An 18,635-nucleotide genomic window follows, 5' to 3' on the forward strand; every position below is an offset into this window, starting at 1 on the left:
TTTGATGCAGTTTTAAAAGGGATTTTTTTCTTAACTTTCCCTTTTTGATATTTCATTGTTAGTGTAAAGAAATGCAAGAGATTTCTGAATGTTAATCTTGTATCCTGCTACCTTGCTGTATTCGTTCATCAGTTCTGGTAGTTTTTAGCGGAGTCTTTAGGGTTTTCTTTATATAGTATCATGTCATCTGCATATAAATGATAGTTTTACCTTTTGCCTTCCAATTTGGATATCTTTTATTTTATTTTATTGTGTGATTGCTGTTGCTAGGATTTCCAATACCATGTTGAATAGAAGTGGTGAGAGTGGGCATTCTTGTCTTGTTCCAGATTTTAATAGGAAAGCTTTCAGCTTTTCACTGTTGAGTATTATATCGGCTGTGGGTTTGTCATAAATAGCTTTTATTATGTTTAAATGTATTCCCACTTTGGTAAGAGTGTTTTATCATGAATGGATGTTGAATTTTATCAAATTATTTTTCTGCATCTTTGAGATGATCATGTGGTTTTTGTCCATTCTTTTGTTGATGTGGTATATCACATTGATTTATGTATGGTTCAACATCCTTGTGACCCTGTGATGAATGCCACTTGGTTGTGGTGTATGATCTTTTACATGTGTTGTTGGATTCGGTTTGTGATATTTAGTTGGGAATTTTTGCATCTATGTTAAAGATATTGGCTGGTAATTTTCTTTTCTTTTTTTTTTAAATTTTTTTGTCTTTTTGCTATTTCTTTGGGCCACTTCTGCGGCATATGGAGGTTCCCAGGCTAGGGGTCTAATCGGAGCTGTAGCCACCGGCCTATGCCAGAGCCACAGCAACGCGGGATCCAAGCCGCGTCTGCAACCTACACCACAGCTCACGGCAACGCCGGATCGTTAACCCACTGAGCAAGGGCAGGGACCGAACCCGCAACCTCATGGTTCCTAGTCGGATTCGTTAACCACTGTGCCACGATGGGAACTCCTAATTTTCTTTTTTGGTGGTATCTTTTTCTGGTTTTGGCATCAGGGTGATGGTGGTTTCATAGAATGTCTTTGAGAGTGTTCCCTTCGCTTCAGTCTCTTGGAAGAGTCTGAGAAGGATCAGTATAAGTTCTTCTTTGTGTATTTGGTAGAATTTGCCTGTGAAGCCATCTGGTCCTGGACTTTGGTTTGCAGAGAGGTTTATTGATTGATTGATTGGCTTTTTGCCTTTTCCAGGGCTGCTCCCGCAGCACATGGATGTTCCCAGGCTAGGGGTCTAATCGGAGCTGTAGCTGCCAGCCTACACTGGAGCCACAGCAACTCGGGATCCGAGCTGCATCTGCAACCCACACCACAGCTCATGGCAACGCCAGGTCTTTAACCCACTGAGCAAGGCCAGGGACTGAACCCACAACCTCATGGTTCCTAATCGGATTCATTAACCACTGGGCCGCAACGGGAACTCTGCAGAGAGGTTTTTTAAATTACAGATTCTATTTCACTTTTAGTGATCAGTCTGTTGAAATTTTCTATTTCTTCTTGATTCAGTTTTGGTGGTCTGTATGTTTTCAGAAACTTGTCCTTTTCTTCTAGGTTGCCCATTTGTTGGCATATAACTATTCATAGTATTCTCTTATGTACATATATATATATATTTTTTTTGTATTTCTGTGACATTAGTTGTGATTTCTCCTATTTTTTATTTTGTTTATTTGGGTCCTCTCTCTTTTCTGTTTTGTGAGCATGGCTAGAAGTTTGTTGATTTTCCTTTCAAGGAACCAGCTCTTGTTTTTATTGATCTGTTTTATTTTCTCTCTGATCTTTATTATTTCCTTCTACTGACTCTAACTGGTTTTGGTTGTTCTTATTTTTCTAATTCTTTTAGGTGGTATGTTAAGTTATTTGGGATTTTTCTTGTTTTTTGAGGAAGGCCTGTATCTCTGTGAACTTCCCTCTAAGAACTGTTTTTGCCGCATCACATAGATTTTGTATGATTGGGGGTTTTTTGTTTTGTTTTGTTTTGTTTTAATTCTTCCTAAGGATATATTCATTTTTGGGGTTTTGTGTGTGTGTGGTTAGTTACCTCCAGTTTCCTTTCCCCTGTTTAATTGTTATGATCTCTTCCCTATGAAGGACTTCTTTCTTGTTTTTTTCTCATGATGATGAAGACTGACTTGAAATCTTGAGCACATGTTTGAGACTTACCAATTTTGAGCTTCACTGTAGGGTAATTTGGGTTGATCATGTCTTGGGGAGCCCTACTTTCAAGATCTTTAGACTAGCTGTATTCCAGAGAGAAGAATCTTCCAGTCTCTTGACTGAAGAGCAAGAGAATGGCTCCCTTTGTTCTAGGATCCAATTAATAAATGGGGAATGGGGAAGCAGAGAGTCTCAGTGTTTTTAAGAATGTATATGTTCAGTGATCTTCTTGATTTTTAGCATCATCCAGGCCAAAACCCTTTTCTTAACCATCTTCAAAGCTAACCCTCTAGAAGGGCAGTCACCAGCAACCTGGAGTGGGGAAAGAGGACCTAGGAATATAAGTACTTTTCAAGCAGTGTTCATTTACTGTTCCTTATATTAGGTTCCCTCCTCCACCTTTCATTTTCACAGGTTCTTGGTACAGCCAAGAGGAGTCTAGGGTAAACTTGCTTGGTTCTCAGCTTCCCTCACTGCATGCTTGAGGAAAGGTTTGGCTTTCTTGGGTCTTTTTTACTCATCCAATCCACTTTCTTTCTTACATATTCTGTTGTGGTTCTTTCCTATTTTTACCCATTTTTGTCACTGTATATTATTTTGGAAATTGTGTTAATATACCATATGTACAATATATATGTTTGTAATATATAATATTAATATATTAATAAACATTCCAAATAGCATATATGTTACATATACATAAGGACACATACATGATATTTTTATAAATGGGATCATTACCACATTACAAACCTTCCCCCTTTTTGGGGGGAGATCTTGGTGTAATATAACTCATAAATATTTTCATATCAGCACATCCTTACTACTAAGTAGTAACGTATACATAAGTTATAGCATAATTTATTTAATTAGTTCATGATAAAAAGACATTTAGATTATTTCTATTATTTTTCTTATTGCAAACAATTTAACAGTGATGAGTATCATATTGGCATATGTTTAACATTTCAAATTCGCTTCTTCATATTTTCTCTTTTCCTCGGAGAATTTTATTTTAGTTTTGGCCATAGATCAAATTCAAGACACTTTAGGTATTTCCAGTTAGAAAATGACTGTTATCAAGAATGCGTATGTCAAGTTCCCTAGTGACTCAGCAGGTTAAGGATCTGGCATTGTCACTGTTGTGGCTGTGGTTACTGCTGTGGCAGAGGTTCAATCTCTGGCCTAGGAACTTCCAAATGCTGCAGGTGCAGCAAAATATAAAAAGAAAGAAAGCGTATGTGTATATATATGTATTGATCTCACCTGTCAGAGTAGATCATAGATAGCTAGGAGTTTATCCCCTTGGTGTGATATGGACTGAGAACAGAATGAGAAGGGGGGTGGTGGTTGGGATTTTATGAAGAAATTGAATATCTCTAGAGAACAGTCTTAACACATTCTGACACTAGAGATCCCTCAAGTAAATCTGAGATGAATTATCGGTTGGAAAGCTTATACATTGGTTAACCCTAACAGCACAGTGGTGCCAGTTAGGTTTTAATAGGTCATCCTTAAATGTGAATAATCAAGGAAAGCTCCAACATGAAAGAAGGTAACTAAAACAAACAGAAGAAGTGAGCTTTGAAGAGAGATAATGAAGATAACAAAAGTAAATCTTTCTGATTAGTAACAATTTCAGGGAATCTATCAGGATGCGATGAAAAAAGAACAAGAAAAACTTGAAATTAAATATTGAAAGTAATGGAGTTCCCATCATGGCACAGCAGAAACGAATCCGATTAGGAAACATGAGGTCGTGGGTTGGATCCCTGGCCTCGCTCAGTGGGTTAAGGATCTGGCATTACCGTGAGCTGTGGTGTAAGTCACAGATGCAGCTTGGATCTGGTGCTGCTGTGGCTCTACTGTAGGCCGGTAGCAACAGCTCCAATTAGACCCCTAGCCTGGGAACCTCCATATGCTGTGGGTGCGGCCCTAAAATGCATAAATAAATAAATATTGAAGTTAAGAATTCTGTAGAGCAATTAGAATATGAAATTGTAAGAAAGCAGCATTGGAAATTTTAGAGAAAAGATAAGTGACATAGAGTATCTATCTAGGAACAGTGAAAACAGAGGGGAATAATTAGCAAGTAACCATACACACACAAACACACCTTACCGTTGTTTGAATGTACTTGAATATACTCATGTTTATATCATTTTTTTGTGTTTTTTAATGGGGAGAGAGATACTAGCATTGCTTCTGGAGTGATAGCTAATAGCATGAGAAATAGAGAAACCATGGAAACCGTCTGTCTGATTATATGTAACCATAGAAGACAATTGGATTTTTAAAAACTAAACAACAGAAGAAAAAAAAAAACTGGTTTTCTTTGAACTGTTTAGGCTCTGTTATTAAGTGTTGATCATTCCTTAGTGAGTATTATATATAGTATGCTCTCTTGCTTTATTGCTCTCTCCATATATATATATGTCACTGTGGTCAAATAAACCTTGAGTGGAAATGTAAAAGAGGAAATCTTTTCAGAACTGACAGATAGGAATTTTTAAATTGAAAGAGCTCACCAAGTAACCTGATAAATTAATGAGGAGGGAGTTCCCATCGTGGCGCAGTGGTTAACAAATCCGACTAGGAACCATGAGGTTGCAGGTTCGATCCCTGCCCTTGCTCAGTGGGTTAACGATCCAGCGTTGCCATGAGCTGTGGTGCAGGTCACAGATGCGGCTCGGATCCCACGTTGCTGTGGCTCTGGCGTAGGCTGGTGGCTACAGCTCCGATTAGACCCCTAGCCTGGGAACCTCCATATGCCACGGGAGTGGCCCAAGAAGTGGCAAAAAGACAAAAGTTAATTAATTAATTAATTTATGAGGAGAGCATGATGCCATAGTATTATGAAATTGTATAATACCAGGAATTAAAAATTACCATAGGAGTTCCTGTTGTGGCTCAGTGTTGTCTCCAGGAGGATGCAGCTTTGATCCCTGCCCTTGCTCAGTTATTTATGGATCGGGTATTGCTGCAAGCTGTAGCATCAGTTGCAGATTCAGCTCAGATCAGTGTTGCCATGGCTGTGGCGTAGGCAGGCAGCTGCAGCTTCATTTCAGCCCCTAGCCTGGGGCCCCTAACCTTTCATATGCTGTAGGTGTGGCCACAAAATAAATAATGTGGGAAAAATCACCATAAAGGAATGAGAAGGCAAATGAAAGTAGTATTTTTGACAAAGTAAAGGAATGAGAAGGCAAATGAAAGTAGTATTTTTGACAAAGGAGCGGTACCTTTAACATTTTGAAGGAAAATAATCTTCAACTTAGAATTCTGTACCTGATTAAGATATTGAGCAAAGAAATTTGAGGATAAGGATGTATTCAGACATTTAAGGGTAAAGAATGTTTACCTCCCATGTGGCTATTTTTTGGAAACTACACAAAGATATGCCGCTCCAACAGAATGTGGGAACAAACTGAGAAAGAGGAGATGTGAAATTTAACAGTGGGTCCAGGTCAAGAGAAAGCAGTGGAGAGTTCCTATTGTGGCTCAGTGGGTTAAGAACCCAACTGGCACCCACTCAGTGAGTTAAGGATCTGGCATTGCTGCAAATTGCAGTGTAGGTCGCAAATGCAACTTGGATCCTGCATTGCTATAGCTGTGGTGTAGGCTGGCAGCTGTGGCTTTGACCTATCCTGGGAACTTCCATATGCTTCAGGTGAAGCCCTAAAAAAAAAAAAAAGAAAAAAGAGAGGGAGAAAGCGGTGGAAGGGATTCCAAGGATAATAGCCATTATAGCAGACCCAGAGAGCAACCAGCTGGATGGAAGAGAAACTGGGTCTCTAGGATAGAGAGATTTGGTGAACAAGGAAACTGGGTAGAATGCTTGATTTAATGGATCCATTGAAATAAATGTGAAAGACATAAAAAAGAAAGACATAATATGTAGAAAAGGACTTTCGGAAACTCGGAAAATCAAAGGGCTATATAAGAAGGGAGGATCAGGTGTACTATTTATTTCTGCAGCAAATCACATTTATATATGTTATACTCTAATTAAAAATAACTATATATAGAAAATGTGGCAGAAGGGAGTAGAGTTATTAATAAGAGAAAAATCCTCACTGCTTATAGCAGACTAAGGACTTATAGCAGACTAAACTTCATAAATCAACAGATAGTGTATTTTTAGGAGACGATGATAGTAACTATCAGAAGAAATAATAATAAGATTTTGGAGGCTGGGAAGGGGAGAAAAGAGGAGCTGTTGTTTTTTTATTATGAATCTAAATTTGTTTTAATTATGTCTGTATTGCTTTGACAATTTAAAACATTCAGTTATTTAGGAACACATCTTAAATGTTTTTAACCATTTTAATTGTATCAGTTATTTTTTACTTTTAATAAACTTAGCTAAAGAACATGCATGGATTTCTCAGTAGAGCATAGTATAGTTAAGATTCTAAATTCTCGAGTCAAATTACTTAGTTTAGATTTGATCTTGACTTAGTATAGCTCTTGGAGTAGTTTACCTAACCTCTCTAAATCCCACTCTCCTAAACTATAAAATGGGGCTAATAACAACATACGCCTCATAGGGTTATTGTGAGATTGAATACAGTGATATGTGCAAAACATTTCAAAGTACCTGGCATGTAGAGTTTCTCAATAAATTATGTTAAATTCATAGTAAAAGCTATTTTTTATACTTATCTGAATGTATTGACTAAAATGAACATTTAAGAAATTCTGTAGATATGTTTATATAAGGCCACTTAAGTTAACTATGTTGTTTTTTTTAAAGCATCTATCGTGAAACTACTTTGTCCCCAAAATCTTTGGTCATTGATACATTGAGATTATACCATATATACTATACTTTTATAAGAATATAGACTTTGGAGTTAGAGCAACCCAGGACTACATCCTGAGTCCACTATTTTCTGCTTGTAAATTTGGAGAAGTTTCTTTCTTTTTATAATCAGCTTGATTAAGGTATAATCTATAAACAAAGTAAGTTACGACTTTTATGTTCACAATTTGGTGAGTTTTGGCAAAAGTATCATGCGCATTTCCATCATAGAGTGAATGTCTTCACTCTCTGATGCTTGGTTTCCTTGCTTGTAAAATGAAGTTAAAACTTAGCAACTTGGGTGGTTATAAACATAGGAACTAATTCATGTTTCTCTTAGCTGGCACAGAGAAGACATTGCTGGTATTCTCATTATACTCTTTGTTTTTTCTTTGTTTTCTAGCTTCTGAAAGTTCTGCTGAAGACAGTGAGCAAGAGGATGAGACAAGTGTTCAAGACATAGATAATAATGGCAAAGAAGAATCTACGATTGATCACTTGACCCTCAACAGAAATGATCTTATTTCAAAAGAGGAACAGAACAGTTCATCTTTGCTAGAAGAAAACAAAACCCATGCAGATTTGGTAATAGCCAAACCTGTGTCAAAATCTCCAGAAAGATTAAGAAAAGATATAGAAGGATTATCTGAAGATACTGATTATGAAGAAGAAGATGAGGTCACAAAAAAGAGAAAGGATGTCAAGAAGGACAGCACAGATAAATCTTCAAAGCCTCCAGTGAAACGTGGTAAGAGAAGGTATGGCAATACCGAGGAGTGTTTAAAAACTGTATCACCTGGCAAAAAGGAAGAGAAGGTCAAGAACAAAGAATCCCTTTGCATAGAGAACAGTAGCAACAGCTCTTCAGATGATGATGAAGATGAAAAATCCAAAGCAAAGATGACACCAACTAAGAAATACAACGGTTTGGAAGAAAAAAGAAAGTCTCTACGGACAACTGGTTTCTATTCAGGATTTTCAGAAGTTGCTGAAAAAAGGATAAAACTTTTAAATAACTCTGATGAAAGACTTCAGAACAGCAGAGCTAAAGATCGAAAAGATGTCTGGTCAAGTATTCAGGGACAGTGGCCTAAAAAAACGCTCAAGGAACTTTTTTCAGACTCTGACACTGAGGCTGCAGCCTCCCCACCCCATCCTGCCCCAGAGGATGGCCTGGCAGAGGGGTCCCTACAGACTGTGGCCGAGGAGGAGAGCTGCTCCCCCAGTGCTGACCTGGCGCCGGCCAGTGGCGACAGCAAACCTGCTGAGGAGAAGCCGGCAGAAGTCAGCGACAAAAAGTCTGAATTTCCAAGTAGCGGTAGTAATTCAGTGCTAAATACCCCTCCTACCACACCTGAGTCGCCTTCCTCAGTCACTGTGACGGAAGCCAGTCGGCAGCAGTCTTCTGTAACAGTATCTGAGCCTCTGGCTCCCAACCAGGAGGAAGTTCGAAGTATCAAGAGTGAAACTGACAGCACCATTGAGGTGGATAGCGTTGCTGGGGAGCTCCAGGACCTCCAGTCTGAAGGCAACAGCTCGCCTGTGGGCTTTGATGCCAGTGTGAGCTCCAGCAGCAGTCATCAGCCCGAGGCGGAGCATCCAGAGAAAGGTAAGGAGCACAGCATCTGTGTTGCCTTATTTTAGGATTTCCCCCCTTGCAGGTTCAACACTTTCATAGTATCTCTTGTTACAATGTGAGGTATTGAAGTGGAGTATTTGTGTGAATATGGTAGAAATGGAAATTTGAAAGGTAATTTGTGTAATGCATGGTGGAATATATTTAAAAGCTTGAGAAGAATTTACTATCCTTTGCTTCAGCCATCCGTAATCTTTCGCAGTGGACCCGAACACATGTAGATACTGCACTTGGGCTCAAATCCAAACCTACCTGAAAATTCATTGTACACTGGTTGACTGTATGGCAGGAGCAACTTAAATATATTTCTGTAACATTGTTTTTGCAATTGTCATGTACAGTTTCTTACAAACATTTTGATTTATTGACAGACCCCTCCACCCTTAACCAAATTCTGTGTGTAAGGGTTTGGAGCAACCATCTCTCCAAGCACTGCTTTCCTCAGACAACCGTGTCAAAATGATTTTCAAGCCTGAGTGACATGCGTGTGTTTGTAAAGGAATTTGTTGCTTTCTTAGATGCATAGCTACTAAACTGTAGGACCAATATATGTGTTAATAACCTACAGTAATACTTTTCTGATTTTCCATGAAGTTGTTAAAATTGGAAATTTAAACTAGTACTTTCCAAAAGTATTAGTGCCTTTTTGATGGTGCTGTAGTTATACTTTTATCATTTTTCTTATAAACCACTTCCTTCAGGTGTCTTTAAACCATTATACTCTAGGCTGACACTTGACTTTGAAGTACACTTTCCCAGTGTAAATGTAGAGCGCTAGGGTATGTATTTTATATAACTTACTATATTTTAGTATGCTAACTTTAGGTTTTTAGCTAAACTTACAGAGATATGATCTACATTGGAGTAATTAATTTCAGCCGTCTCATGTGAAATTTTTTTGTCTTGTCCTTTTTAGGGCCACACCCGCAGCTTAATGGAGGTTCCCAGCCTAGGGGTCTAATCGGAGCTGTAGCTGCCGGCCTACGCCACAGCCACAGCAACGCCAGTTCTGAGCCGCATCTGCGACCTACACCACAGCTCATGGCAACGCCAGATCCCTGACCCACTGAGCAAGGTCAGGGATCGAACCCACAACCTCATGGTTCCTATTCGGATTTGTTTCCACTGCGCCACACCACAAGGGGAACTCCAGCGTAAACTTTTTTCTTCATTTTTTCCTCTTTCCAGTTTTCTTAAGATATAATTGACATAACATTATCACACAAAAATTTTTTTGGCTTTTTTTTTTTTTTTAAGGGCCACACCCATGGCTTATGGAAGTTCCCAGGCTATAGGTCAAATCGGAGCTAGAGCTACCAGCCTACACCACAGCCACAGCAACTCAGGATATGAGCTGTGTCTGCCACCTACACCACAACTCACAGCAACACCAGATCCCTGACCCACTGAGCGAGGCAAGGGATTGAACCTGCTTCTTCATGGATCCCAGTCGGATCTGTTTCTGCTGAGCTTTGATGGATACTGCTATCACACAAATATTAACTTAAAACATTTTTGAAAAATAAATATTAGGGAGGAGTTGCAGCTGGGCTGCCACAGAATCAGTAGCATCTTGGGAGCTTTGGGATGCAGGTTCAGTCCCTGTCCTGGCATAGTGAGTTAAGGATGTGGTGTTGCTGCAGTTGTGGCTTAGGTTGCAACTGCAGCTCAGATCTGATCCCTGGCCCAGGAACCCCATATGCCACAGGGAGGCCAAAAAAAAATAAATATTAAATAAAAAATATAGCTGCAATTAAATTTCAGTGGGGTTTTTTTGTTTGTTTTTATATTAACACACCTAACTACTATGATTATGTTTGTGTGTCATACTATCTCATGAAACTGAATTATCCAGGCATTAAAAAGAGTGATCCTCCAAATTAAAGAACCTTTATCACAGATGATGAGAAAGGCTTTCAACAATAACATGATAAAGGTTTTTATTTCTTTTTTTTGTCTTTTTTAGGGCTACTCTGGAGGCATATGGAGGTTCCCAGGCTAGGGGTCTAGGAGCTGTAGCCGCTGGCCTACGCCACAGCCACAGCAATGTGGGATGTGACCTACACCACAGCTCACAGCAGCACCAGATCCTTAACCCACTGAGCGAGGCCAGGGATCGAACCTGCAGTATCATGGTTCCTAGTCGGGTTCGTTAACCACCGAGCCACGATGGGAACTACCCCTTTTGCATCTTAATCTGGACTAGGTGAAATAGAAAACAGTTTGAGAACTACTCCTAAATTTAGGGTATATCTGCCTTGTCAAATCAAAGAGTATTATACTATTTTTGAGAGGTTTTTTTTGGTCTTTTAAGGCCACACCCCTGGCAAATGAAGGTCCCCAGGTTAGAGGTCTAAGCAGAGCTGTTGCTGCTGACCTACACCACAGCCACAGCAGTGCCATATCTGAGCCGCGTCTGCAACCTACACCACAGTTCACGGCAGTGCTGGATCCTTAACCCACTGAGTGAGGCCAGGCATGGATACTGTGTCCTCATGGATACTAACTAGTCAGATTCTTTTCTGGTGTACCGCAATGGGAACTCCAGTATTTTTTAGAATATAACTCTTTAAAAATAAATTCATGGAGTTCTCGTTGTGGCTCAGTGGTTAACAAATCTGACTAGGAACCATGAGGTTGCAGGTTCAATCCCTGGCCTCGCTCAGTAGGCTAAGGACCCCGCGTTGCTGTGAGCTATGGTGTAGGTCGAAAACACAGCTTGGATCCTACATTGCTGTGGTTATGGTGTAGGCTGGCAGCTACAGCTCCAATTAGACCCCTAAGCCTAGGAACCTCCATAAGCCGCTGCAGCGGCCCTAGAAAAGGTAAAAAGACAAAAAAAATAATTCTTAAGCACGTATTTTACATGGCCTTGTAATAAATTTGTCTTCTGATATTGGAGAATTCGCTTTATATTAAGAGTAAAAATAAGTTGGAGTTCCCATCCTGGCACAGCGGAAATGAATCCAACTAGGAACCATTAAGTTTCGGGTTCGACCCCTGGCTTCGCTCAGTGGGTTAAGGATCTGGCATTGCCGTGAGCTGTGGTGTAGGTCGTAGCCTTGGCTTGGATCTGGGGTTGCTGTGGCTGTAGAGTAGGACGGCAGCTATATCTCCGATTAGACCCCTAGCCTGAGAACCTCCCTCTGCCTCAGGTTTTTATGCCTAACAGCAAAAAAAAAGAAAAAAAGTAAAAATAAGTTTTACAGTTTAGATATAAGATTGCTTTCCAGTTTAGTCTACATTAAGCTTTTTATTTCTTGTAGCTGAAAGTTTCAGAATTCTCTTGGACAGAAACCTCACGATTATTTTTAAGATTCTGTAATTTAATATAGACAATATCTAAATCACTTTATGTTTCACTTTGTTATATTAAAATAGCATTATGAAAAGTTATCAATTAGATGTAACCCATAAAAAAAAGAAAACTAAGAAGTTACAAGCAAAACAGTTAAAATAGCCTATTCCATTTTTTTACCAACAGAGCCATCTCTTGGTTGGTTTTACCATTGTAATAGGACTAGAAACTTTTTTTATTAAAAAAATGGCATAATTCTATCATAGTATTAGTTCCATTGTATCATTATAGTATTTGGCATTGGAACTTAATAGAGATAAGACCTTATTAATCTCAGGGAAGTTAGTCAGAGAGACAATAATTAGAAAGGTACAGAAATGCAGCAGATGCTGAGGATCAAATTAATAGTATAGAAACTATACTAGTGATTAATCACTGAAGCCTGGGCATCAGAGAAGGTAGGACTTAGGCTAGTCCTTCAAGAAAAGGGAGACATTTATAATGTTTTGGGATAACTTCTTACCAAGAAGATGAAACATTTCTTACAATTACTATGCTGGATTTGTAAATGATATACATGTTAACCATTGCCCTGGGAGCTAAGTTGTTGTTATAAATTTATAATAAATTGTTTTTATAATAAATTTGTAATATAACTGTGACTTATATGTGAATAAATTGTATTCCATTAATAATGTATAATTTAGAATTTCATTAATATCATTATGAACTATATATCATTAGTACTTTAACCTGTAATTAAATTATAATGTTTTGGTTTTATTGAATTTTAAGAAATTTCGGCTTTTATTTTCAGCATATACCTGTTTTTGAATTACTGGACTTATAAATCCCCAGTACTATATTCAGAACTACTTTCAGTTTATATCTGATTTTTCTAAGAAGGATGTGGGTACTTTAGTTGCTTTTTATTTAATTTATTTATTTATTTATTTTTGGTTTTTTAGGGCCGCACCTGTGACATATGTAAGTTCCCAGGCTAGAGGTTGAAACAGAGCTGCAGCTGCAGGTCTACGCACCACAGCCACAGCAAAGCCACATCTGAGCCTTGTCTGTGACCTACACCACAGTTCACGACAACACTGGATCCTCAACCCACTGAGCGAGGCCAGGAATTGAACTTGTGTCCTCATGGATACTAGTCAGGTTTTTTCTGCTGAGTCACAACAGGAACTCCTATCCGCTTTTTTTAAAAAAACTGATTTTCCAATGTGTAATAATTCAGCTCATTAATGACAAATTTATTTATTTATTTATTTATTTATTTATTCTTGGTCTTTTTTGGCTTTTTACGGCCACATCCCTAGCATATGGAGGTTCCAAGGCTAGGGGTCAAATTGGAGCTATAGTTGCTGGCCTACACCACAGCCACAGCACCTTGGGACTAGAGCCTGTGACTGTGACATACACCACAGCTCACAGCAACACCAGATCCTTAACCCACTGAGCGAGGCCCTGGGATCCAGCCCGAGTCCTCATGGATGCTAGTCAGTTCGGTAACCGCTGAGCCATGATGGCAACTCTGACAGATTTCTTTCTTTCTTTCTCTTTTTTTTTTTTGGTTTTTTTTTTTTTTTTTTTTGCCTTTTCTTGAGCCGCTCCCACGGCATATGGAGGTTCCCAGGCTAGGGGTCGAATCGGAGCTGTAGCCACCGGCCTACACCACAGCCACAGCAACTCCGGGATCCGAGCCACGTCTGCAACCTACACCACAGCTCACAGCAACGCCGGATCCCTAACCCACTGAGCAAGGCCAGGGATCGAACCCGCAACCTCATGGTTCCTAGTCGGATTCATTAACCACTGTGCCAGGACAGGAACTGCGACAGATTTATTTCTTAAATTGTAATAATTTCTATAGTAATTTACAAATCACATAAGGAACATGTATAGTTTCAGAACTGGTCTGTTCTTAAATGTAGAAATAATTTATACCTGGGAAAAGCTTGATTTTATTTTTTTACTTAATTTCTTTCCCATCAAAGCCTGTACAGGTCAGAAAAGAGTAAAAGAAACTCAGGGAGGAGGAAGTTCATCAAAAAAGCAGAAACGAAGCCATAAAGCGACAGTGGTCAACAACAAAAAGAAGGGAAAAGGCAGTAAGTGTGAAATCTCTGTTTTTAAATATAAAGATGATAGTAGATATGTTTTTTTCCAACAAAGAAAAGGGTATTCAGGATATGGGATAGTTCAGTATCTGATTTTGTCTCCCCCACCCCCCCAAAAATCACACAGAAGTCTTGGTCCTAGGTAAATTCTAGGATTAAGCAATTTTGTATTATACAGCAGTGGTATTGATTGCTGATGAATGATCAGGTAATCCTTTAAAAATAATAGCAATATAATATAAACATCACCATCTTTGTTAGTTTTATGTTCAGCAGTTCTTTTGCCATTTTATATGTATTACATATTATAAAATGTTTCAGTTATATATTATTTTTATTACAATGAAGTTGATTGCTTTGTAATTCTTCCAGGCGAAATTAGCCTAGAAGAGAACAGTCGAGATAGCTTTAGAGCTATAATTCCAATAACTCTAGTCTACTACCTTTATCTTTAGTTTCGTAAACTGTGCACCCAAGAGTAGCTATAAGAATACTTTGGTTAAGTATGTTCTAACTAATGACTTAACTTTAGTAATGATTCTGTGTTCATCAACCTACAGGAATATATATACTGTATTTCTCCTGAGAGCTGCACGTTTTATTTCTCTTTTGTAGACAAAGTAAGAAGCAGAAAATATGTAAAGAATTTTTTTTCAGGTGCCCCACACTGACCTCCTGCTGCTCTTCCAGGAGATCCTGCCACCTCCACTGCCTGACCTTTGCTATCGGCCGGCTTGGCTGCACTTCAGTGCAGAAAAGGGTTATGCGGCCAGCTCCCCGAGGTTCTGCTGAGCCCATATGACTTCCAGGCGGTGAATATGGCATCCTTTGGGGCCCCGGGCGGCTGTGTTCAGCAAGGCCATGAAAGCCAAGCTGAGGCAGACCACTGCATCAGAGTGGGGCCAAGCCTTGGGTGGCTTAGCTAGGAGTTGCCAGGGGTTCCAGAGCAGCAGTGGGGGGATCGGGAAGGGATTCTTTTAGGAGGTGTATAAAAGAGTGGTGGAGTTCCTTTATTATGAAAACATGACAATGGGAGGAGTTGCTGTGTATCTTTCCTATCTAGAACACTTTGCAGGCTTTCAGAGCCTAACTATACTTTTTTTTTTGCTAGCTATTGTTAAAGAAGAATTGATAAATGAAAATTGATAAATTTGATGCCAAATTGGTTACTTATTTGGAATAACTAACAGGGTATTCAAAGTGTTTTTTATTACACTCTGATATTTTTATTTTTACAACTTCACCACTTAAATGACATTGTCTGAGAGGACTCATCTTCAGCAAGATTGACATATTCATATAATTTAGAGATTTAGCAGTTGATCATATATTTACCCATCTTCATTATTGGGCTTAAACCTTGGTAAAATCAGAATGAGGAAACAGTTCTCAGAGAATAATTTAGTAAAGTGAATTAACTCTCATAAAATTTAAAATAATGTTTTATATCCAGGAAGAGGTAATTTATGGAAATATCAATCTCATCACTTGTTCACAGACTGTCAAGGTGTTAAGCATTACCGTTCTCATACTGAGGCTTTAATCAGCAAAGGCAGATGTGACATAGTTATTACATAGACTTCTGAATTCTTCATAAATTACTAAATATATTTACCAGGGTAAATCCAATGGTTTATTTTAGTCAGGAGGCTATGATGTAGGAGTTTCTTAGACATTCATCTATCTATCAAAGATTAGAGTTTATTCCCAAAGAATTATTTATTAAATATGATGATTATGCATCATTGTGGCCAGAGGAGTAGGAAAGTGTCACACGTACACAGTTTGTACACAATTTAAAATATATAAGTCAAGAAGTTGCCATTACGAGTCTTTTTTTTTTTTTTTTTTTTTTTTGTCTTTTTGCTATTTCTTGGGCCGCTCCCGTGGCATATGGAGGTTCCCAGGCTAGGGGTCAAATCGGAGCCATAGCCGCCAGCCTACACCAGAGCCACAGCAACGCAGGATCTGAGCCGTGTCTGCAACCTACACCACAGCTCACGGCAACGCCGGATCATCAACCCACTGAGCAAGGGCAGGGACCGAACCCGCAACCTCATGGTTCCCAGTCGGATTCGTTAACCACTGTGCCACGACGGGAACTCCCATTACGAGTCATTTTAAAAGGTGCTATATTCTACTTACATATATTAATGTAATAGAATTAAAGTCCATTTAAATAATTACTGCATATTTGGTAGTCTACCAGGTATAATGGAAGATTAGTTTGAGTGTTTTTAAAACGTATAATTATTGGTAATTCAGGTAAGAAGAATTTTTCTGTGTGTATTTTCCTTAACTGAGATATTACTGTGTTTGCACTTGACGGTTTCCACGTTTTTTAGGCAGGGTCTCTAAGGCTAGATGTTTACTGTAGTAATACATTCCAATGGTTAATTTAAAATTGTCCAGTAAAATCTTTGTTACTTTTCTGTTTGTTAATGCTCTTCTTTTTATTTTTCTTTCAGCAAATAGTAGTGATAGTGAAGAACTTTCTGCTGGTGAAAGTATAACTAAGACTCAGCCTGTCAAATCAGTTTCCACTGGAATAAAGGCTCATGGTACCAAATCTCCTGCAAGGACTCAGTCTCCAGGAAAATGTGGAAAGAATGGCGATAAGGATCCTGACCTCAAGGAGCCCAGTAATCGGTTACCCAAAGTTTACAAATGGAGTTTTCAGATGTGTAAGTGACATACATTAAATGGATAGTTATGCAGTAGAACCTTCATTCTGGTAATTCTTGATGCTAATAATTCTGGGAAAATGGCTACAAATGAAATGTAGAAATGTGATAACCATTGCAATATAGAAACCTTATTTGGGTCTTGGTTTTGAATAAAAAATTACTAAAAGATAAATTTTAAGGAATAATTTTAAGGAGGCATTTGAGGAACATAACATTGACTAGGTATTTATGATATTAGCAATTTGCTCTAAAAAAAATCTCGTGTTGGGGGTGGGGAGTGGATAGGGGTATAAATGAGACAAAATTTGACATGAATTGCTAATTACTGAAGCTGGATGATGGGTATACATGGCTCCATTATACTACTCTCTGTACTTTTCTACACATGAGTAATATCCATAAAACATTTTTTTTGAAAAAGAGACAACCCCTGAGTTTCTCATGCAAAGAAATATTCTTAGGAGATTGCAAATTGCTTTAGAGCATTTGAAAATTTTCCTCTAATTTAAAAGTTATAAAAGTTACACATGCTTATTAAAAAAATCTAAAAAAGAACAAAAAGAAAACAAAAGAGAAAAATTTATCCATAGTCCTAACATTCAAAAATATATGCAATTTTAACATTTTGGTCTTTCCAGTCTTATTTCTAAGTACGATTTTTAATGATGTACTGTGGCGATACTTGATTAATCTACATGAATGTGGTGTTTTGTTTGTTTTGCAAATGTGGAATTTTTAACATACACGTTTAGGTCATAAGATCTTTAATTCTACACATTCATTCATTAAAAAAATACTATGCATAGATTAGTGCTGAACATTGTTCTAGCCTAGGGAAAAAAAATCTTAGGCAAACAGATATTTATAAGTTTTTTTTTTTTTTTTTAGTTTATCTTGACCTCAATCCACAACCACACTGTAGGTTCTCTTACATATTAAAATTTTATTCAAAAATGCATGTTAATGAAAGTTTTAAATTCACAGCGGATCTGGAAAATATGACAAGTGCTGAACGTATCACAATTCTTCAAGAAAAACTACAAGAAATCAGAAAGCATTATCTGTCATTAAAATCTGAAGTAGCTTCCATTGATCGGAGGAGAAAGCGTTTAAAGAAGAAAGAGAGAGAAAGTAAGTTTTCACCTTGTGACTCTGCAGTTGGGCTCATATGACTTGTGTCTGTAACTTCAGGCAAGTTCTTTCATGTCTCGGCTCATTTTCCTCGTCTATAAAGTGGAAACAATTATCTAAAGAAACAGTGATCTCGGAGTTCCCTTGTGGTTCAGTGGTTTAAGGATCTGGGGTTGTCACTGCTGTGGCTCTGGTTACAGCTGTGGTGCGGGTTCAATCCCTAGCCTGGGACTTAGGCGTGGCCAGAAAAAGAAAGAAAGAAAGAAACAGTGATCTCAAATGATAATATTCACTTTCATGTGGCTTACAGTCTGCTGCCCCCACCTTCCCCAAACTGATATTATTTCAAGTAGCGAAAAGCAGCATGAAGAGAATGAATGGGTTGTGTTAGATTACTAGTGGTTGGGACGTTTTCTCCGAGATCTGAATGACCAGAGAAAGTGAGCAAGTTAAAAGCTGAGGGAAGAGGCAGAGTTCCCATTGTGCTTGGCGCGGTAGAAACAAATCTGGTTAGTATCCATGAGGATGTGGGTTCGATCCCTGGCCCCATTCCGTGGGTTAATGGTCTGGTGTTCCTGTGAGCTGTGGTGTAGGCCACAGATGCAATTCGGATCCCACGTTTCTGTGGCTGTGGTGTAGGCTGCCAGGTGTGGCTCCAATTCGACCCCTAGCCTGGGAACTTCCATATGCCATGGGTACGGCCCTAAAAATAGCAAAAAAAAAATCTGAGGGAAGAGGGTTTTCTTAGTCTCTGTGGCTGCTGTAATGGAACACAGGCGTAACTCAG

The 18,635-nt window shown here is 38.6% G+C and overlaps 1 protein-coding gene across 8 annotated transcripts in view; it reads left to right on the forward strand.

Moving 5' to 3' along the window:
- ARID4B (AT-rich interaction domain 4B) overlaps positions 1–18,635 on the forward strand; it is a 159,628-nt gene that overhangs the window by 137,450 nt on the left and 3,543 nt on the right. For 6 of the 8 annotated variants that reach the window (XM_021074399.2, XM_021074401.2, XM_084996863.1 and 3 more), the window contains 4 exons: positions 7,371–8,576; positions 13,908–14,021; positions 16,499–16,714; positions 17,702–17,848. In XM_021074399.2, coding sequence (XP_020930058.2) covers positions 7,371–8,576; positions 13,908–14,021; positions 16,499–16,714; positions 17,702–17,848 — 1,683 coding nt within the window. Of the gene's footprint in view, positions 1–7,370; positions 8,577–13,907; positions 14,022–14,687; positions 14,843–16,498; positions 16,715–17,701; positions 17,849–18,635 lie in introns of all 8 variants that reach the window. The other 2 variants (XR_002338970.2, XR_002338969.2) reach the window with 2 other exon arrangements.

This window comes from Sus scrofa, chromosome 14, assembly GCF_054392235.1.
Source record: "Sus scrofa isolate SSC_HxYL_T2T_F1_AM1 chromosome 14, Sscrofa_HxYL_maternal_Yorkshire_Landrace_v2.0, whole genome shotgun sequence".
NCBI classification, from domain to species: domain Eukaryota; kingdom Metazoa; phylum Chordata; class Mammalia; order Artiodactyla; family Suidae; genus Sus; species Sus scrofa.